Here is a 24,033-nt window from a genome sequence, read left to right as displayed (position 1 = left end):
ACTGGCAGGTTATGGATCACTAATTTTGTCTATATCCAGTAGACTTCAAGGAAACATTCCTCTTATTATTATTTAAAGCAGATGCACATAGTTGCTTGCTATATGGTTCTGTCCCTTTCTTGATCCTAACTATCCTCTCATTTTGTTCAAGTATCTACCCTTAAGTCCTTGTCAGTGAGCTTCACGGATTCGTTCTCAGCCTAGCGGGTATAGTGAAGGGTGTCAGCCAGCCATGGTGGCCTCATCACCTTTCAAGAGGTTGGCTTGGCATGGGGTCCATGTCTCTCCTGGCCAGTAAGAGTGCTGTTGCTGGGAGTGCAGCCTGATAAGGGTTTTCTTGTTGGTAAAAGGTGACACAAGAGAAATTGCCCCTTTTTCTCCCTCTGAACTTCATTGTGAATGCAACAGTGCCACAGCTTATAAAACTATCCTCTAACCTGTAGGGGAGCTAGCCTGAGAACATAATGTAGGAACTAAAACTTACAAATAACCAGAGTCCTTGCTGAAGGCATGCAGCTTTTGCAAAAACCAACCAAAGAAAGTGCTCTACCTCCCAATTTCCTGATTTTAGGGATTTTAATTGCCACATTATTTAAACAATCGAAATAGAGATTTTTCAGTTTCTTGAAGTCCAGAGCTTTTTAACTCATATATTTCAGTATTATTTTTTATATCTATATGAAGATATGTGTTAAATAATTATTTGAATAAAGGCATGATTAGGATGATGATTTCACTTTTTTTTTTCAAGATGCAGAAATAACTTTTACTTTAATTATGTGGATTAGGACTGGTGTAATTTGTCCATTCCTGCTAATTTGTATATTAATTTATTCACTTATTTTTGTTTCTAAGCTCTATCTCATTTAAGTAAGCATTTTAACACTTATATTCAGGATACAAAACAGTTTGATTTGTAATTTTAAAATATGACCATGATAAAATCAAAGGAAAACAGGAAACTCAAGTAGAACATTTTATTAAAATATTCAGATATACAAAGAATATAAGTTCTGATTCAGATTCCATGAAAAATCTAATATATTCAGTAAGAAAATTTATTTGTAAATGTTATAATTGCACTAGTATTCTGAACCCCTTCTATTTTTACTATTGTATAAGATGAGTTTCTATCAGGTTTCAGAGTAGGATTTTCTATAAACCACATACCCTAAATCATACTGGATTTGGATGGTACTATTTCAGATGATTAGATATGGTCTCCAGGCATCCTGATGTTGTACCATATAATGGATTTGAGAAGGAGTATACAGAACTCTAAAAAACAAAAACAAACAAACAAACAAACAAAAAACACACACATTGAAAAGGTTAGGATTTTAGGCATTAAAGTAACAGACTTCTTTCCAGATCATACAGAATACAATGAGTTTTTAATGGATTTCCGCTGAAGTAATAACTAGAGCATTCCTGACTCTCCCCCCATTACCTACAACCCACACTGCCTACACTGTTGACAGGTGTACAGTTGGTATGTGTCCTAGGCCCTTGGGGGCATGAGAGTCACTGCCTGATCTTTACCTCTGGTGGGAGGGGGACATGCAGTGGTAGGATCTTGACTACCTCTTTTCTGTGGTCCTGGTTTCTCTAAGTCTGCTGTATTGATCATAATTGAGTTAAACAAAACAAAAAAAAATACAAAACCAACAAACCTGACTTTTAGTTGAGAGAGTTATATTTTATAGAGTATATGAGAAAACCTAAAAATTGGTAAGTTCTAATAGGACAAACACTGATTTCTTCAACAAAGAACATGCAAGGAAAACATGAGAGAGAAAATGGAGCCCAGAGATTAAGAGAGTCTTAGGAGACATGTCTGTCAGTTTGGATGATATACCTTATATTCATCCTAATTTTAAAAATATAGAAACAACAACAAATATAACCCCCCCTATTTATTTACAAGACAGTGGGGATAGGTTGAACACTGATTGAATATTTAATGGCATCAAGGAGTTACTAAATGTTTAGGTATGATACTGTGGTTATATTTTTTAAAGTCTTTATCCCTTAATATTACAGCGTAAATTTTACAGGTGAAACCTAATGATATGTGGGATTTGTTTAAAAATACCCTAGTTAAAACCAAGAGTGAACCCTAATGTAGACTATAGACTCTGGATGGTGGGCAGATACAGATTTGTCAGTTTAACACATGTACCATTCTGCTGTAGGATGTTGACCATGTGTTTGTGTGTGTATGGGGGGGATATATATGAGAATTCTGTGTGTCCTCTGCTCAGTTTTGCTATGAACCTAAAAAGCTCTAAACGCGCCTGGGGGGATGCCTGGGTGGCTCAGTGGGTTAGGCCTCTGCCTTCAGCTCAGATCATGGTCTCAGGGTCCTGGGATCGAGCCCCATGTCAGGCTATCTGCTCAGTGGGGAGCCTGCTCCCCCTGCCCTGCCTGCCTCTCTGCCTAATTGTGATCTCTCTCTCTCTGTCAAAATAAATAAAATCTTAAAAAAAAAAAAATGAACCAAACACTACCATTCTGGTGTGTAGTGGGAATGAGTGGTAGTAGAGGTGAAATAAGAATGATAATGGGTTGAAATGACTGAAGTTGGGAGATGGGTATATGGTAGTTTGTTATACTGTTCTTACAATTTCTGTATCAGAATTTGAGAATTTTCTCTAAGAGGTTCTGGAAAAGTATTTTGGAGAAATCTATTTCTCTGTTACAAAGTCAGGGAAGGTACACTTAGTTTAATACAATGTCTTTGTTTCTGAAACAATAGAAATCAAAGCAGCAACAAAGTTCAACAACTGTGACAGAATTTCTTCTCTAGCCATTCTTGATGAAAGGGGAAAAAATGTGAAAGAGGAAATTTTTTTTTATTTGGATAGAAAAAAGGAAATTGCTTCCAAGTTTCTTTAGAGTCATCAGTTGCACTGCCATGTGCATACATAGCATAGTCTTGAAAGCACCTTGAAAAGTGGGTGTTTGATATGAACCCCCACTCGTGTGCCAGAGCAGCCATTTCTCAGTAGAAAGTAAAAGATGCACAGGACCTTCCTAGAAGCTTTTTAACTATTACAATTTTAAGATATTAATATAAAAATGCCAAATTTAAAACACTTATGTCACTTGTATCTTTCAGATACTAAATGTTAAAGATCAAAAAAAAAAAAAAAAAAAGAATAAATTTTCTTTCCTTTCCTAAAATGAAAGTGGGTTTGTACTACCCCTGCCTACTTTGCCAGAAAGATACTTTGGGCTTCTTAAATATCCATTTATTTATTTATTATCCATTTGAAGTGGGGAGGGAGAAAGATGGGGGCCTCCATTTTAAGTTTTACTCTGTGTCTTGACTGACTTGACAGATCATCCAAATTAATTCTCTTTGTGCGCTGGGAAATACTTTCTTGTTTTCATTCCTAACAAAATAATACTGAAAGTATGTGCAACATCATTATTGAATAAAACACAAATTAAGAAGTCAAGTGTTGTGTCAGCCTTCAACCATATTAACCAAGGCTCCAAAACTACTTAGAAGTCATCTAATCTGGCACGTTGTTACTCATTTAAATAATGGTAACAATTCTTTGTGGCCTATTTTCATTTAAAAATAATAGGGGGGAAAGGAACACTTTAGCTTTCTATATGCTCACCTTGACAAGAATGAATCTGATAAAATATTGCTAAAATCAGATGTAAGGAGGTTTTCCCAGATAAGAAGTGATGCGTCATGGCTAATCCTATTTTATACCTAAGTGAATGCTCATATTATCTACTTAAAGAGATGAGAAAGATTTTACTTCATTTTCTCTCTAGTCTACTTAGTGCACTGATAAGAAATAGCCCTAAAAAGTCCCAAGAAGATGTAATACACTTTAATTTCTCCTTTAGTCTTCTAAATTAGCCGGTAATAGCCCTTTACTGCTCACACCTAAATTTAAAGCACAGAACAGAATGCTGTCCTCCCTTTTGTCTTGGGGAATAGAATACAAAGAATACTCAATAAAGAGTTACTATGGGTAGCTGAGTAATACTCTGGGTCAAACTGATATTTTCCAGATTTGTCAGGTCTTGTTGAGTATGAACAGTGACCACAATGCCACTTAACATTGAACTGACTTTACAAACAGTTTGAATCTGTCCTGGAATGGAAAATTCTCATTACACATCCAGAGAGATTAAAACCCTTTCAATCCCCAATAAAATAATTCCATCAAAATATTCCTCTTAGCCATGATATGGAGACATGTCCAAATAACACTGTGTGTTGGGGGTGTGTGTGTGTGCGCACGCACATGTGTGAGTTTGTGTATGTGTGTATATATTTTTGCTTCTGAAACAATACAGTTCACCATTACAATACAGTTCACCATTACCACTTACCTCTGTTTTCTCTGGGTTACTCCAGTTCCCATAAACCGGATTAACAAATGCACAGTTACCACTTCCTTTAGTTTTCCTTAAAGCACACAGGACCATAAAAAAAAGAATAATTATTGGAATGTAGTACAGTACATTTCCAGGTTATTACCTGGTAGACATCTTTGAGAGATACATTCTAGCCAACCTATTTATTTTTATGAATGTATTACCATAAGTAAGGTTATTATTATTTTTTTTTCTTTGCAGGACACTAAGGCAACTACATTCTTGAAAGTAAATGTTATTTGACCTCTGAATATTTAAATAAAAATAAACACAGGGAGATAAAAAGTGTCATAAATTGGTCTTAAAATTGATTTCTTAAAGTATTACTCAGGTAATACAAAGGATACAACATTATAAAGAACCAGCTATACGGAAAGGCTACCTTAGACTTCAGAAGTGCCAAACCACCAAATCCTGAGGACTATTTTTAGTGACAGTGTTTGTCATAAAAATCTATAGCAATGAGTCATTCTTTAACATTTTAGATAGCAAATTTAAATATGAGTTTTTTGAAGAGTTCTTAATGTTAGTGTTTCCTTTAAATGAATCATAAAGAGATGTGTCCTTGATAATCTCACATGTTGGTCTAGATCTGTTAATATACTCTGATCAACTGAACTCCTAAATGATCATTTTCTTTTTGTGGTTTACTTAATTACTTAAAGAGTCCACAGACTTATTAGAAGATAACAAGTCTTGGAATACTTGGTCACAACTGTTGAGAATAAAAAATGCCCACTAGGGGAACAAAAAATATAACCAGATAACTAAATACACCCCATTAAAGATATACAGAATGATCCCATATATGCACACACACAAGAATAATGGAGAATGGAAGACCAATTGTAGGATGATTGCAGTGTCTTGAGGACAGCTAGGAGGAAAAATATAGTAACACTTGAGTATTTTTGCCTAATCAGGGTATAATGACAATAAGTCTGTCAATCATATACCCTTAAACCCTAAGGGAAAAGACAGTAAAGAGGAAACTAACTTGTTTTTTTAAAAAGAAATATTCAGTTCATGACTTCTTATTCTCATCTACCAAAACACATAGGCCAGCAGCCTAATCTGGGTAATTGTGTTTGGCTGGCAATGTGTCCTTTCTGTTGATTCAGTCTTCAAAGCTTCCTAATCTCCACTATTTCTGTACAATTGGCTTAAATATTCAATAGCTTAACCAGCTGACCCTCAGTGAGTCTACATTTTGGGTATCAATCCATAGGGGATGTATATATGTATGTGTATATATATATATATATATATATATATATATATATATGTTATATTTGTGGGTTATTCTTGGGAAAAAATCATAGATATGCTCTTAAATGATGCAACAAATATCTGTTAATTCCTTAAATACAGTAAGTGAGTACTTGGGATTTGCTACAGTTAGGTTTAATAAATGGTATTTTATTCTTTGCCTTTTCTTCCTCCAGGACTAGTAGTCAATGTAAACTTCTCAGAGTGGTAAGCTCAGTAAATGATAGTTAGGTGCAGGCCTAGGTAGTGTTGCTTTTAGAATTGAGACTAGATAGGGAGTTGAATGGAAATTTAAGTATGTCACAATGCTAAAACAAAAGCTGGCACGGGTGAGACTGAACATCAAGGTAGGGGGTAACAAAACAAAATGGAATCTAGGAACTAGTTAAAGATGAGATGAATGCAGACACTACTCAGAAAAATTAATCTCAGGGTGCCTAGGTGGCTCAGTGGGTTAAGCCTCTGCCTTCTGCTCAGGTCATGATCTCAGGGTCCTGGGATCGAGCCCCACATCAGGCTTTCTGCTCAGCAGGGAGTGTGCTTCCCCCTCTCTCTCTGCCTGTCTCTCTGCCTACTTGTGATCTCTCTCTCTGCCAAATAAATAAATAAAATCTTTTTAAAAACATTTTAAAAAGAAAAATTAATCTCAGCTGAAATCAGGCATGAAATCAGGAAGCAAGAGGAAATCTAAACCATAGGCCTAGAGACAGATGGTCCAAAGGCCAGGCAGGCAACCAGGAACCGAAGGGACAGGCTTGGCAGTCAATCGGATAGAAGTGAGGTGCAAGGAATACAAAAAGATCTTGATGTGAGACAATTACTTTTGGCTGTGGAGCTAGAATCCCAAATGACTTAGACCAAGATTGGCAGGCAGAAGTCAGGTAAATTGATCAGTTTTCCAGTTCTGTTAAATTCAGGTATTGGAGCTACTTTTTTCCCCCCTGAGAGGATTTTAAGTCTTAAATAATTTTCTATTAGAATGAAAAAAAAAAAAAAAAAGACCTATAGGTGGTAGACTTTGGGGATCCGGTGATCACAAAGAAGGAAGGGTTGCACTTAAGGTAAGAATGTGAAGTTGTAGTAAAAGAGGAAAGGGTCATGGTATGAGTAGCAGAATGTGAGCAGTGGTAAATTTGTCCTTCCTTAAATTATGTTTATTAGCAGTCACAAACTACTACTGATTTTCCTATCAAAGATACATCCCCAAATATGAATTGTTAGGCTTAATTTTTAATGTAGTTCCTGTTCATAGTATAAAATATCACCTATCATCAATAGATACTTACATTAAGTAAATTTCTAGTGTCAACTCTGTACATTTACTCTTTCAAGTACTATGATATAATTTTCCATATGCATCAGTTATATATGTTTTATATTCAGACATAAACTGTTTTACTTAAAATGGTAGATCACAAAAAACTACATTTATAAGCTAGGATTTGTTATATGCAAATATTTTCTGCCTCTTCTTTTGTTCTGTTTAAAACAATAAAGTGCATTCGTATAAAAAAATGGTAGATCCTTCTGTAAGGAAAACAAAACATCTGTGAAATTTTCTGCTAGTTCTAACACTGTAATGTATAATTATAAGCCTATATTAGGCTAAAAAATGCTACATTTCACTTAACACTATCTGTCAGTAGGCATATAGCTCTAAAAGAGTTGAGATTTCAAAGAGTCTCACCACTTTCAGGGATCAGCAGGGAATTGACTTAGAAGTTTGGAGTAGAGAGAAAAAAGCAGCATGGATTACATGCGTTTTCCATCCATAACTTAATCATGCGTTCACTTAAATTATTATTAAGCTCCCGCTGTGTCCAGTATGCACAGTAGCTATATAGGGTGGCATTTTGAATAGGCTGAAAGAGAGATGTCATTACTGAATTAGGATAATTCCAATGGGAATTTCCAATTTAAATTTAGTGAGCATATGTATAACTCTAAAGGAATTCAATTCATGGCATATTAACCAACAATTGTTTTAGTATAGATTAAAAACATGTAAGTGTTTATAATATGTATCTGCAATTACCATATATGGGCAATGAAGAAAAAGAATAAAACAAAAACTCATTTTTGTTACATCTAGTAAACATGACTTTGAGATAAATATGTGTATTTTAACAGCTTTATTCAATTATCACACATCATACAAATTTATTCATTAAAATATGATTCAGTGTTTAGTAACATTAATTTTATTAATTATTTTTAAAACTTGTGACTGTATAGGTAACATAAAATTTGACATTTTAACCACTTTTCAGTGTATAGTTCTGTGGCTTTCATTATTTTCACAGTGTTACGAACCATCACCTCTATTCACAGAATGTTTTCATCACCAGAAACAGAAACTCCATAGCCACTAAACCATAGTTTCCCATGTTCTTCTTTCTCTAGCCCTAGGTAACCTCTGATTTACCTTCTGTCTCTATGAATTTGCCTACTCTAGATACTTTAGTAAGTAGAATTGTACAATGTTTATCTTTTTGTGTCTAGCTTATTTCACTTACTATAGTGTTTTCAAGGTCCACCCATATTGTAGCATGTATAAAGACTTCAGTAATTTTTAAGGCTGAGTAGTATTCCATTCTGTGTCTATGTTACACTTTGGTTACTCATTCATCTGATAATAGACACTTGAGTTGTTTCACCTTTTGGTCTATTGCAGATGATGTTATGAATGTTGACATGTGAGTATCTGAGTTCCCATTCAATTATATATCTTTTCAGATGCTAATCTGCAGTTTGTATATCTTTATTGAAGAAATGTTTATAAAAGTCTGCTGCTTTTAATTTTGTGGTTGTTCTTTGTTATTGAGTTGCAGGAGTTTTTTTTATAGACTCTGGATATTAAACTCTAATCAGATGTATGATTTCAAATATTTTTTTTTATTCTGTAGGTTGTCCTTTTAGGATTTTTAAAGTATCCTTTGATACATGAAAATTTTTGATGAAGTCCAGTTTTCTTTTTGTTTTGTTTCTTGGGCTTTCGGTTTCATTAAAGAATGCATTGTTATCTTTTCATATGTATGTTGGTCATCTGTATGTCTTCTTTGAAAAAATATCTATTCATGTCCTCTGCCCATTTTTTAATTGGATTTTTTGCCACTGAGTTGTATAAACTTTTTATATTTTGGATATGAACCCCTTGTCAGATTATATCATTTGTAAATATTTTCTCCCATTTAGTACGTGCTTTTTTGTTTTGCTGATGCTTTCCTTCAGTCTGCAAAAGCTTTTTATTTTGGTGTAGTGCCAGTAAGCTTAATTTTGTTTTTGTTTCCCTTGCCAGAGAAGACCTATCTAGAAAAGAAAAGTTTCTATGGCTGATGTTAAAGAAATTACTGCCTTTATTTTCTTCTAGGATTTATTGGTTTCAGGTCTGTATCACATGATCAGTGAAATGCAAATTAAAACCACAATGAAGTATTACCTCAAAATGGCTAAAATAAAAAATACAAGAATTAGCAAGTATTGGCGAGGATGTAGAGGAAAAGGAACCTTTGTGCACTGTTGAAGGGAATGAAGATTGGTATAGCCACTGAAAAAACAGAATTACTGTATGATCCAATAATTGCACCACTGGGTGTTTACCCAAAGAAAACAAAAACCCTAATTGGTAAAGATACATGCACTCCAATGTTTGTTTATTTTGCCTAAGTGCTCTGGTTAAGGTTTCTTATTGATTAACACATTTATCCCTAGCTTCTTGGTGCTAAAACCTTTAGTAATATAAAACTAAATTATGGGGTGCCTGAGTGGCACAGTACGTTAAGAATCCAACTCTTGGTTTTGGCTCAGGTCATGATCTCAGGGTCCTGGGATCAAGCCCCGAGTCAGGCTCCATGCTCAGTGTAGAGTCTGCTTGGGGTTCTCTCTCCCTCTGCCTCTTACCATTATGTGTGCTTGCTCTCTCTTTCTCTAATCTTTTAAAACAAACAAAACATTAACAAAACCCTGAATTGTAATGACAGTGTATGATGAAAATTTTATGTCAGTGTTTGGATAGTTTTAGGATAGATTCTGATTGTCAATGTGACCATCTTTAGATGAGTGAATAAATCTTTATTTAGGGTGAAAGAAAAGGTGACAGTGAACAAGAGTATCACTCTGAATGTTGAAGAATGGCTATCAGGAAGGTTACACAAGGAATGATAAGTTGTTCTGTTGAAAAATCTATACTCCAAAACAAACATCTGTTTACATAAATCATTAGCTTATTAATTAGTAACTATAATCCACTTTAATAATTTGTTTTGTTGGGCATGTCCTTTAATTTTATTTACCAAATTAATTGCTGTTTTTGGTTATCAGTGGGTTGTTTAATTTCTTTTTGTTAACAACAGGCATGTTTTTCTCTAAGTTACAGTATGTCAATTTTGTATGTCTGAGCAACTAACTAGTCAGGCTTCTTAGTCTAATCTACCAAATGCCTTCATGCCCACTACCGTCTCGGGGAACAAGCTGTCTCAATTTTTTCTCATATTTAAAAATGGGCTTAGAAAACGCTCAGAGAAAAATGAGCTAAAAATTTTAGTGCAAATTATAAAAAAGGAAATACCATTTGAGAGGGCAATGTGTGATGATTCTGGGTGGACTGTATTATAAAATTCTATTGTAAAAAGCTGTATGCTAAAAAGTATGGAGAACTGTCATCTCTGAAACTGAGGTAATCATAATGCCGTTACCAAGGTGATTTGAAGGGATGAACATGATAATTTACCAAAAAATATTGCTGTTCATGTGTGTGTGTTTGTGTATGTGTGAATCTTTTCTCATGCTTCCACTAATGAAATCTGTATATATTGCTTCTAAATGTTGAAGGATAGTCTAAACTTCAAGAAATTATTGTTCCAAGTTACTTGCATGAAGGAAAAATGATGCTTTACAAAGCGATGACTCATTTCTTAAAATGGCAGAATGATAGAATATTGCTGAGTGTAGAGTCTCAGTGTAGACTCTATCATCTTGTATAATTATTTAAATATATCCAATAATTCTAGGATACAAACTATGTGCTAAACCATTGTGTTAGGTCTTGGACTTACAGAGTTGATTAGTATATGGTTCCTGCCTCTAGAACTTTTGGAGGGTGGCAGCTAATGGACTTCTGTCTCTTGGATGAAATTATATGTATATACAATGCCTACCACAGGTAGATGCCTGGTAATAGTTGAATGCAACTATTTACCTTCTTTTCTTATTATTTACCTTCTTTTCTTATTCTTTCCTCCTTCTGTCAACATTCTTTTTTTTTAAACTTTTTAGTTCTTTCTCCTGACCACAAAGCCTGGGTTCAATGAAGGGATATTGGGATAAAGAAAAATAATAAGGAAGTATCAAATTAGTAATAACAATCACTGCAGTACTTTTTTATTTTTTAATATCAACTTACAAATTTAGAGCTCACAAGGACCTTTGCAATAATTTTGTTCATGTCTATTTTACAGACAGGGCAACTGAGACTATTCCCATACTAGACCACGAGTCTTCTGGAGGAGAAAGACCAAATCTAGTTATTCTTCTATCACAGTACCTAATGTAGTAGGAATCAACTGACTACTTATGGAAAGAATAATTTAATGTATATGGTCTGAAGCATTTATGGTGGAACAAAATCCACTAATCTGCTTTCTGTCCTGTTCCCTCATATCCACTTCTACCAATATACTTCATAAGTTCCCACAGAGATAAGATAATCATTTTTACTATTTACTATCATGGAGCCACATTTGTATTTAGCTTTCTGTTCCACTTATCACAAGACTTTAAGTGGGCCAGGAGCCTACTTTTCTGCTCTCTTTCCATTTTTTTTTTTCCAGTGGATTAACTGCCAGCTCAGATGAATAGCTTGGGGCTTCCAGGAAGACTAGAGGAAACGAATGAGTGTGGCCCTTCTATCTCTCTCTATTACCTAGAAACTGAAAAAGTCATATGATTGGCAAAAAAAAAAAAAAAAAAAAAAAAAGTACAAATAACATTTTACAGTATTTGAAAAGTAAAGGTCTGAGTTCCTAATATCTCATGTATCTCTGAAAAATGAGAGGTATGAAACATCCATGTATAAATATAAGAATCTTGAAATGAATTTTCAGGCTACAAAGTATTTGGTTTGTTACTATTAGGGAAAAATATTTTCTAACCATAAAAGTACATGTGACTTTTTTTTTTAAAGAATACATCTAAATTATAAAATACAGTTATTTCAGTGGTGGAGACAGAATTCATTTATTCTGGGAGTCATGTCCATTACGTTAAATTTTGCTTAGCCTGATCAATGATGAATCGGGGGTGTCCCAGAGAAGTAAATCTCAATTCCACTCTCCCAGTTTCTACCTCTGTCATTTAAAACTCTTCAGTTTGTTTTTTCCAAATGTTCTTAGTCTTAAGACTTTGTTAGTATGCCTCAATCTTTGAGTGTGCTGATCTTTTTATAAAATCTTAATAGAAATAAAGTATTCCTGGGTTTCTACTTTTATTCACCTGTATTTAATGTTAATTAAACATATTTTTGTCAATTTTTTTAAGATTTTATATATTTGAGAGAGCAAGAGTGAGAGAGAGAGGATGAGCAGGGGAAGCAGTAGGCAGAGGGAGAAAAAGGCTCTCCACAGAGCAAGGAGCCCATTGTGGGACTTGATCCCAGGACCCCAGGATCATGACCTGAGCTCTTGGTAGACGCTTAACCGGCTCAGTCATCCAGGCTCCCCAAGAAGAAATTTTTTCTTTTAAGAAATGATTGTTTCTTGACCAGGGTAATACTAATTTTTTTCTCTGTCCCATCAAACATTAATGAATTTTTGTTTGTTTGTTTTTGCTTCCTGATTTTAGATTGATGCACTTTTTTTTTAGTGTTTTTTTTAAATGTGTTTTTGCTTTTTTTTTTTTTTTTAATCTGTTTTGGAGAGAGAGCAAGCAAGCCAGGATGACCATGGGGAGGGGGAAAGGGAGAAGCAGATTCCCTGCTGAGGAGGTAGCCTGATGCAGAACTCTATCCAGGACCTGGGGATCATAACTCTAGAGGAAGGAAGATGCTTAAATGACTGAGCCCCGCCCCAGGTGCCCGATGCACTGTTTCCTATGAAATTGTCAGTGCTCAATGATTCACATATATTATCTTTTTTTTTCCTTTCTCTAAGCGTTAAACAAGTTTTATTTTATACCTGGTCTCTGTTCATTTCCAGTCCAGATTTTAGCCTGTTTGAATAAAACTTTTTAAAGGAGAATTATTACAAATTATAAAATTTAGACCTTATTTTGTTCTTTTCGTGTCTTTCAGCTTGCAAAGATAAGTACAATAGAAGAATATAAATTAAATAAGAAGTAGGTAGGAAGTTCAAGAAAGGAATTGTGAGGACTGGAAAAAAGAACCAGAGGTAGTGAAATGGGACAGTTCATGAATTGAGAGTCTATATATTTACTAAATGTTTTGACTTTAAGATTCTTAAATTTAAATGTAAGCAGGGCAATCAGTTACATAGCTAACTGCACTACAGCTCAGTGCAATGTAGGCCGAAAGAGCAACAAGTCCCCAGGGCAGTTCAAAATATCAGTGATAAAGTGTGCCTCAATAAAATCTGTCTCAGAGAATGTGGTAGCAAGGAGGGGGACGAATTTTATGGAACCCTTGAAGCACAACAGTGCCTCAGAGAATCTGATTTGGGGAGCATTTTCATATGTTTATATTTATTATAAAAAAATCCAACAGATTACAACTAATAAAAAGATTACAATTTGTAGTAGGTAATTACAGAGCAAACATTAAATCTGTTATAACAAGCTATAGGTAGAATAAAATCACATAACATCATGAGGCATTGTAAGAATAAATTGAGTCTATCAAATCACCTTTTATCATTGAATGTGTACTGTAGAATACTATATAATCTGGTATGTATTTTTTATATATACATATATATATAAATGTTTTATATATATGTTTTATATATTTTAGCAGTATTATATAGTATTTTGTGTGTGTGTATAAACATACACATATATAAAATATATATAAATATATTAAACACTGTATAAATCTATATAATACTGCTAAAAGAAAAACTCAGGTCATATTCAGCTATATAAGAGTCTCTATTTCTAGCAAGATACGGAGTTTTGTTTTGTTTTGTTTTAGAAGTAAATCTGGGAAGGAGAAAACAAAAAGCCAATTTTAATAAAGCAGAGATAAATTAGGGGGGGCATGTCCATGACTCAAGTTTTCATTTCCAAGTCCTTAAGGAACAAGCTGAACCAAATGTTTGGGTGAAAAAGTTCAGAAAGGATTGGGTTTGCAAACATATAACCAGAAATGCCACAAAAAGGAGAGGAGAGGATTAATCATCTGGGGTCACAAAACCAAACAACTGGGACACTGAATTTTGCTAAACTCATTTACATGACACAGCAACTGCCATATTTTTCTCCTACTCTTTTTGGGCAGGAAATAAATATCACTGGTACAAAACCTGTCCCTGTTTAATGCGATCTTGCTGTGGCAGAGAGCATAAAAAGGAACATGCCCAGGAATATGGATGCAATTAGTGTGAATAAAGCTGAGCCAGGTTCCTGTAGCTTAACCTTACGGAGACCCCTCCATGTTGCCAATGTGAGCATAGTCTCAGCTTGGCTTCTCCTCATCTGAGTGTAGTGTTAGCACATTCACAACTGCCCAACAGGAACCAGATGCAGAGCTGGACTCCCTTTGGAAACATATTTGGTAGCACTTTGAAAATCTTCTTTGACCTGGTAAAATTACTAGGGGTCAATCTTTAGGAAATAATTAGGACAACAAAGATTTATGTAGAAAGAGGCTTATCACAAATTATATGTAATAATGAAAAATTATATAACTTAAATATCTGATAATAGGATAATGGTTAAATGATGATACATGTACTTGAGAGGACATTAAATAGCCCTTTCGAGTAATGCTAGAAAGAATATTTATTGGCTTAAGGGCGGTGTTTCTCAAAGTGTAGTCTATGGACTGCCAGAGGTCCTAAGACCTCTTCAGAGGTATACAAATTCAAAACTATCATCATCATCATCATCATCAGACCCATTGGTAAAAGGTTCATTCAAATGCAAGCTAGATCAATGAATTTTTATTTTAACAGACTTTTTCACTGTGTTGAGATTTGCACTGATGTTGCATTGATGATTACAACTGTCAGTGCCTTAGCAGGGAACAAGACAATGGTACCTAGCTATATGTTACGTTCTTCACCAGCACGTATTTGCAGTAAATTTTTTGACAAGTCCATTTCATTTCAAAATGATCTTGTTGAAACATCAAAATTGATTGTATTAAATTTCAACTGTTCATGCAAGGTTTTTCTAGTATTCTGAGAACTATGCATAAAGCACTTTTATGGCATATTGTCTTGTGGAAAAGCACTGCAAGACCGAGTTGCATGCTAAACTAACTACTTTTTTCATGCAACGGCAATTATATTTGGAAGAATGACTGACAGCTTGTGGTTATTCAGTTTAGGGCATTTGGCAGACATTTTACTAAAAAATGAATATGAGCAATGATATCAGAGAAAACACCTGACAGCATCTCTTGCTAATGATAAAATTTGAACTTTCAAACAAAAGTTAGAATTCTAAAAAACTTGCATTTTCCATCAGGATCACAACCACTTCCCAGTATTTTAAAGACTTGTCTGAAATTTTTTTCTTACGATGCATAATGAAATGTTTCAACACTTGAGAAGCTACATAACTCACTTAACATTTTCTAAATGAAAAGTGCAGGACACTACAGAATGGGTAAATGATCCATTCATAGTGCCAGATAGACTAATGAATTTTTAATGTAACAGTGCAAAGACTTCATTGATAGGGTTTCAGATTCCACATTACAACTACACTTTACCACAATGGCAAGTTTTGGTATAATAAAAAACATGCATGATTACCTAAAAATCTATGAAAATATATCTCCCTTTTCAAAAATACTTATCTATGTAAGGTTGAATTTTCTTTATATACTTCAATCAAAACAATATACTGCAGTGCTTTTAATGCAATAGTAGATACAAAAATTCAGTGCTGGCTCTCACTAAATTTTTATTTCAGTTTGAGTACCTCTCTTCTCCTGAGCATTCTGGTTTCAAATAGGAGTAAGTACTCATTACCTGCAGGAAACAAGACATACTTTTCCTCAATAAGTTTTTGCTATCTCTTCTAAAGATAGTTTGCTATCTCTGTATTCTTTTCCTGTCTCCTATAAATGTGATGCTATAAAGTCCTACATTAATAAAGGTCATTTTCATAAAATGATATGTATATTATATATGTATAATACATATATGATATGAATGTTTTTATAATATGTATTTTAATACATGATGGATTTTTTATTTTAAAATGAATTAATACTTATAATTTAAAATACTTCTCAAACACTTCTCAATAAATATAAATATAAATTTTGATAACTGAACACATAAAAAAGTTCTTTGGGGTTCTCAATGTTTGGTGATGTAAAGGTATCTTGAGTAAAAAATCTGAGAGATCAGCATAGGGAGAGAATAAAAAAAAATTGGTAGACAACTCAAATTTCAAGATACAAGTATGTGCACATATCTTTATATGTGTGCACATTGATAAAAGTTTAGAAGATACATTGAAGTGGTAATAATATATATCTCTGGATGGTGACATTAAAGATAATTTTAAATTCTCTTCTGGCACTTTGTTGTATTTCCTAGTTTATCATCGTTAAGTTGTTGTGTATTAGAATCTTGGAGAAAATGAATGGTTATCCAGTTCAGAAACTCTCAGGAGACATTACCCCAGCTTGAGCTCCATACCATCCTGCCCCAACCCCTGTTAAGTCATTTGCCTAAAAGATAAGATCTGCCATGCTCACCAGGTTTTCCTGATTGCCTTCTTTTAGCATTTCTTCTCAAAGCCAGTCTGGTCCACCTTGCTGCACTACGTAACAGTTGTTGGATAGGCTGCACTTTTTCATAAATCCTGCTTTTGCTCTGAGGCTCACTCTCCATTGGCCAGAACTGAGCTAGCTCTGGAGCCAGATAAACTTTTCTTTGTATTCCACTGTGCGTGGTACATTTTACTACCAGGACATATGGTACTTTTATAATTGGAATGAAATATTTTCCATGTAAATGGCTCTATATGAAAACTCTCTAATTTCATTATTGAATTCTTATAGACATATAATCTGTTTGATTGAAACTGATGGCAGTGTTGAAGTTAATTATCAGTCTTCATGATTTCCCTTAGCAATCACCTAGCAACTTGCTGCTTTTTAAATCTTTTTAGAAAATTTAAAATTTACAACACTATATGAAAATCTGTATAGAAAGAGTGGACTTATTTTATTATGACACAAGTTTCCAAAAATTTTAAAAAATAAACTGTTTTGGATTTATTTATATATACAGCTAAAGCTCTCTTGGACTCTCAATAAATTTAGCTTATAATACATTAAAAATGGAAAAAAAAACCAAAATGGCATTTACCTGTCTTAAAACAACCTCTCTTATAAAACATATTTAGAAATTATAAGCACCCAAGCACACAAATTAGCATTCTATGTAGATTTCTTACATTTCTACATTCTATGTAGGTTTCCCTGTTAATTCCTAGCAAATTTACCATCATTTTAAAAAAATTTTTATTAACACATATTGTGTTATTAGCCCTAGGAGTACAGGTCTGTGAATCGCCCGGTTTACACGCTTCACAGCACTCACCATAGCACATACCTTCCCCAATGTCCATAACCAACCATCCTCTCCCTACCCCCTCCACCCGACAACCCTGTTTGTTTTGTGAGATTAAGAGTCGCTTACGGTTTGTCTCCCTCTTAATCCCATTTCACTAAGAATACCTTCTAGTTCCATCTACGTCATTGCAAATGGCAAGATTTCATTTATTTTGATGGCTGCATGGTATTCCATTTCATATATATACGCCACATCTTATCCATTCATCTGTTGATGAAAATCTAGGTTCTTTCCATAGTTTGGCAATTGTGGACACTGTTGCTATAAACATTCAGGTGCACATGCCCCTTCAGATGAGTACATTTGTATCTTTAGGGTAAATACCCAGTAGTGCAATTGCTGGGTCATAGGGTACCTCTATTTCCAACTTTTTGAGTAATCTCCATGCTGTTTTCTGGAGTGGCTGCACCAGCTTGCATTCCCACCAACAGTGTAGGAGGGTTCCCCTTTCTCTGCATCCTTGACAGCATCTGTCATTTCCTGACTTGTTAATTTTAGCCATTCTGACTGGTGTGAGGTGGTATCTTATTGGTGCTCCACATTACTTGGCATCAGGGAAATACATACCATCATTTTTTCTTACATTACCTGTTTTAGTCACACTAACGACGCCACCCTCTGTCATGCCTTGTGCCTTTACACAAGATGTTTTGTCTTTGTGATGTTCTTCCTCCTTTTCATCTAGTGGATTTCCGTCCATGATTTCAGACTTGACTGATGCAGCACATTCTCACAGAATCCTTCTTCAATGTCTCTAGCGTATTATTCTCACCTCTGAAGCAAAGTCGGCCTCTTCTTTACCTGTGTTTCTCCATTGCTGTGCAGGAAGTGACTGTATGTGCTTAATACGTGCTTGCTGAAGAACTGCTGTTACTTGCTTTTCTAGGTGCCGCCTTCACCAAGGTCTAAGTTATTATTTATTTTTATATTCTCATCCTTAGCACAGTGCCTACCACAAAATAGATGTTTAAAAAATGTTTGCCAACAAATACCTGAATGGATTGCCAGGAGTTTTATGATTTATGCCTTTCTTTTTTATAAAGATGAATATAAGCTGGTCTTTTACATTCTGTTGTCATTCTGTCCTTTGATTCATTAGTGAGCTAGAAATTTTAACACAGTAAACAGGTTGTTGAACTTATAGGAGTATCGCTAAGGATGCTTTAAGGAGAAATTGTGTGAAATATGATTCAAAAGCATAAAAGAATCTCTCAGGAGAATAGCAAGGCAGTTACTGAAGAAAAATTATGAAACTGATCCCATCTCCCCCCGCCCCCGCCAAATTCCCCACCTTTTAGTAACTCCTAATGAAGGAAAATACTTAGCATCTTGATTCTCCAAAGGTGCTGAATGTACTTGCTGCATACTATCGGAGCGCAATGTGATTTACTAAATGATTAGGATACTTATCTGTACTGCCTTCCTCATTTAAGCAGGTTACTTCTTTCAGTGAGCAACTCTGATTTCTTGGACATGAGGGAACAAATGTAACATAATGTCTTCTTGCTATGTAAGATTTACAATAAACAGAAGATGCTGAAAAGATCCTTGAATCCTGACCTGGGAACAATTTTTGTTAAATAATCATCTGTATTAATATGGTAAAATATCTATCTTCAGATCAAATAATTAGAACATGGGGCTGCTAGATGGTAAAGTGCTCTTTATAAGTTTTACACAGATTTTATTTCTTAGACGATTTGGAGTGTATGTCCATTGACCATAGATTTGAAACAACTTGGGATAGTTAGTAACTGCAACATACACACTTAGGCCAGTGCAGCTTGCATTATTCGCGACTTGTATTTCTCATACATTGCATATAAATTGTTTTTGTTTAGTCAGTATCTTAAATGATCATAGAACTAAACAATGACTTGATATTTAGTAAATTACATTACAAAATTGCAAATAATTTAAAAATTCACATGAAATTTCTAATTTTGTTCCTTTGAGAAGTAGATTACTTTCTTTCTTAAATATTTTATTTATTGAGAGAGGGAGCAAGAGTGCAAAAGTAGGGGTAGGGGCAGAGGGGCAGTAAGACTCCCCACTGAGTGTGCAGCCAGACTTGGGGCTTGATCCCAGGACCCCAAGATCATGGCCCGAGCTGAAGTCAGATGCTTAACCGACTGATCCACCCAGGTGCCCCAATAAATTACTCTCTTGAAAAGATTTCATCTGTACACTCACAAATTAATTCTCTAAATAAATAGAATGAGAATAATAATGTAAGTAAAATTGTTAATCAGATTATCAGCCAGGTTGATTAGGTTAAGTGTCAGTTGCCAGGCTAAGTTTTCAGAAACTTCAGTGCCAAATCTGTCATAAAGGTGGACACCTAAATTAAATGGTCTAGTATGAGGATAGTATTGAGAATGGACATAATTACTATTTCAACTAAATTCAATTTCTTGAAATTCCCAGGTTTTTTGATGTTCAGTTTCTTCCATAGATTTTGAGTACTTATACTTGTAGGTTTTTGGTATCCTCTAATGTTCAACATTACTATTCTAGGATTTAAGCTTCTGATTATGGACTGATTTTGTAACCCATCATGGATCCCATTAATGAGTTTGCAAAGGGTTATACGTGTAGGCCTCATTTGGTTTTCCTTTATTTGCTTTCAGCTTCCACAGAATGAATGAAAATTGGCCAAGCTGGATGGAATTTCTTCAAGAATATCCAACAATGATATCCCAATGTTTAGAGTCATCTGTGAGAATTCTAGTATAAATGAATTCTGGAGCATTAAGGCAAGTAAAATATTCTTTTGGAGTAAAAAAAGAAATGTTCATTTGGGTTCCAACATCCTATTTTAGATAGTTTGAAAATTCAGTTTAATAAAATGTTTACTGAGATGAATCCTACTTGCTATTTGTTGAATTTAGAAATATAAACATGAATAGGGCAAAGATCTGCCATTAAGAGGCTTCAGAGTCTGTTATAGGGAACATCAAACCAAAAGTCAGTGTGATGAAGGCTGAGAACAAAGTGCTTTGGAACCTCAGGAGTGGTTACTTCTGCCGAGTGTGACCTGGGAAGATCCACAGAGGACACCACTTTTAAGTAGCCTTTGAAAGTCTTCTTTTATTATATTTTATTTCTATGGTAAAGGAAGAAGTAAACCTAGCATTTCTGGAAACTTCCCCTATATTCTTTTGACCAATAAGTTCTTGGACATTATAGTCTGGAAAGATGGCAGTTGGTATCCCTCATTCTGTGCCTTGGGTATATTTAGCCCACAGAAACTCAATTCAATTATTTTCATATATTATTGCAAATTTACGAATCCCAGCCATCTGACTTTTCATCTGTCCTACATGTTACCTACATAATGCACGGTGTGCTAGGCAAGGTGCAAGACAGACCAACAGTGTTATGCCCGCTTTCCAGAGATTTATCCACAAAGGGAATTATAAGTGAGTTCCAGATACTGTTTTTAACTATCAGTCTGTTGTTTGGTGAAAACTACCATACAGATAGATTTGCCAGGTGTCTAGTCTAATGCTGTCTAGTCTAATGCTGAATTATAATTTAGGAACTTTTTTTCTTTTTTTGATAAGCCTTAACTATCACAGGGAATTGTAATGCAAATATAAAGGTAGATTACTACCAGTACGACTGAAAACACCCTAATAGCTGAAGGTGTAATGCAGTCACATTACAACCAGAGAACACTCAGGGCCCTAAAGAACCAAGTTCAACATTCTGTTTGACTCATGCAGTTTTGAACTGGGAGAAAACTTTAAAATAATTTATTACTCCCCATGTAGAAGGTGTAACATGGGTTACAGGAAGGAGTAATTTAAGCAACATAAACATTTTAACTTTGTAGTTCTATTTTATATTAAAAATAGAGCAGAAATATAAGAATGACACAACAAAACCATGCTTTCAACAAATACTATTTTTTGGAGAAGGCTAAGAAAAAGAAAAGTCTATTTAACGATAAATACATAAATAAAAGTAATAGTAAACATAATATGTAGGCCCTAAATTGTGGGGACAGCCTATAAATGATAGAAGTTTGGGAAAGATGACTGAGTTCAACTTCCTCATTTTACACATAAGAAAATATAGAATATAGTTTTCTTTCTGTCCTCCAAACCCATCTTTCTTCCTGGATTTTTGCATCTCTCTTAGTGGCATTATCAACCATGCAGTTGCCTAAGTACAAGATCCTCAAATCAACTTTGACAGTTGTTTTTTTCTCATCTCCTATATTAAGGCATTCAACCACTGTCTGGATTCAAGAATTTATAATCTCTCTTCTAAACCTCTTGTGTAGCCTTATGTCCTAAAAGATTAGATATTTTCTAATCTACTCTCATGCTCTGCCTCTGTGTGTGTGTGTGTGTGTGTGTGTGTGTTTAAACACAGATATGATCTGGTCATTCTTCTGCTTAAAACACTTTCCTGGCTTTTATCAGTTAAGGCACTACCAGGAAATAGCTGACATACTCAAATTGGAGAATTGGATGTTTGATAAAGTGAAAGTTTGCAGAGGTATGCCAGAATGTAGAGGAACAAGAAGAGGTGGTACAGTAGACTGGGCCCGTCATCAGGCCTGCTGTCAGCCTAGGCTGGAAGGGGGAAGAAGCAGGACATTGGAGGAAGTAGTAGTATGCAGAGGGGCTTTTGACAGTTCTTTCACTTCTAGCAGCCGGCTGGAACTTCACTGTAGGAAGTAGTCAGGGTTATGAACACCTAGGCCTTCTCTTTTTCCTCTCTCAAGGTACCCTACTCTGGCCAAACATAATGTAAATTCAGATGACAAGGGATCCCATTAATGCAGTCGATAAAGGCCAAGTCTCCAGATCAACCTTCCCCTCTTCTCCATCCTGTTTAGTGGAAAAGAGTGGGGGGTGGACCTGAGGGGCAGACAGAACATAGCCAGCACTCAGCTCTATTTTTTTCTTAAAGGAGTTGAAATCTCCTGAGTAGGCATTCAAACCCTGATCACCCCCTCCACAGTGTACTACTAAGTTTAATTTTTTGTCCCCCTCCCATATTCTGTAGCTGTGCTGGCTATTTTTGGAACTCCTGAGTGTCCACATTATTTTTTTGAACTCCCTAATCTCATCTTTGTCTGGTTGCTGCCTCCCTTTTGTAGCCCTCTTAATCCTTCTTCCATGTGAATTGCTAAGCTCCCTAAAATGCCTCCATGTGATGTTTCAAGACTTGTCTTATGTACCGCTCACCCCACTCAAATGAGAGGCCACAGGGTAGGAAGTGAACTCCTATGAGAGGAGCAGAAATGTCACTGTCTTGAGACAAATGCTCTTTTTCCTCTAAATACTCTATTGGCCTTTTCTTCCATTTCCAGAAAAGAACACAAAGTTTAGGATTGGGGGAAAGTATCAGGGAATAAACGGTATAGGCTTCTCTTTAAAACGAAGAAGAGAGAGGAGGAGGAGGAGGAATCACATATTGTCCAAGACCATTTTTAAGGGGAGGATTTGGAAACCCTGTTCTCAATTTCCCTTTTCCAACCCAAAGCAAACATTTGGCAAGATTGGCAGAGGATAGCTCCAGTATACAAAGGAACTGAGACTGGGGAGTGAGGTTCCTAGGTTTTAATGACTGTATTTCTTGTGGGCAAATGCACACAAATGGAGAGAGCAAAAGTTTGCCAGCATTATGAGACACCCTTGGTTGTTGCTGCTAGTGGTTGTTGTCTAAGGCTAAGTACCTATTTCTGGGATCAGGGAAGCCTCACTAGTAACACTGTAGCTGCAAAAGGAGCTGAGTGCCTTTAACACCAAGTAAGTGAGGTTTTGGTTTTTACTAAGGATAGATATTCATTGTTGGGCCCAAGTTAGGCCTATCTGGGGATCTTGAAGTAGAAAAAGTAGCTGCCTTTCTATCTCCAAAGCTCCACATTATTATACAAGGTATTTGCAGTGACAAGGGTCTGGTAGAGAGAATATAGTATTATAGGGATAGATAACTTTATCTGTGGGCAGGGCCACTCATTCAAGCATCTCAGACAACAAGAACACCTGTATCTCCCATGGGGTTATAGGCAGCTGGTTCAGCTGTGGAGACCCTAATCACCTTCTTTCTTATCAGAAATATAAACACCATTCATTCTCTGGATTATCCTTTCCTTCTACTCTACCCCCAGAATATTTGGATTACATTTCTACTGTTATACTTATCATAGCTAAACATATGTTATGAGATAGAAAGCAGGATATCATCTTGTATATCATCAAGCTCTCTCAATACTAGCACATAGGAAACTTAATAAATGTTTGTGGAGCTGAACCATGAAGCATTCCCAAGATCGCATTCAGATCTTGTAATTTCCTACTCCACAGTCTTTCCACTGTTGCACATATTTACAATCCTATGAAATTACTTAGAAATTTCCAGATGCAAACTTAAAAAAAAAATCCTCACATGGACATATCTTATTTCTTAGCGTAACTAAATGAAATATGTTTATTTTCAACTTTTATTAAATTAACACAATCCTTTAGGAGTATCTGTCTCAGTACAGCATAATAAACAGCTATTTATTGCCAACTTTTCCACAGGCAAAGAAGATATAATCTAAAATAGAAAAGCAGTGGGTATTATA

At 35.1% G+C, this 24,033-nt stretch overlaps 1 protein-coding gene across 1 annotated transcript in view; it reads right to left on the bottom strand.

Moving 5' to 3' along the window:
- Window positions 1-963: 963 nt before the first annotated feature.
- Window positions 964-24,033, bottom strand: part of MALRD1 (MAM and LDL receptor class A domain containing 1) — a gene marked incomplete at its 5' end in the record, with an annotated part of 779,396 nt that continues 756,326 nt past the window's right edge. Inside the window, 2 exons of the mRNA XM_082742491.1 lie at window positions 964-1,278; window positions 4,363-4,438. Of these exons, the coding sequence (XP_082598617.1) occupies window positions 1,198-1,278; window positions 4,363-4,438 (157 nt within the window). The 3' untranslated portion in view covers window positions 964-1,197. The remainder of the gene's footprint in view (window positions 1,279-4,362; window positions 4,439-24,033) is intronic.

The sequence above is a fragment of the Mustela nivalis genome, assembly GCF_964662115.1.
Source record: "Mustela nivalis genome assembly, chromosome: 7".
Taxonomy (NCBI): Eukaryota; Metazoa; Chordata; class Mammalia; order Carnivora; family Mustelidae; genus Mustela; species Mustela nivalis.
Note: the sequence above shows the minus strand (reverse complement) of the source record. Positions and strands in the feature narration are given on the sequence as shown.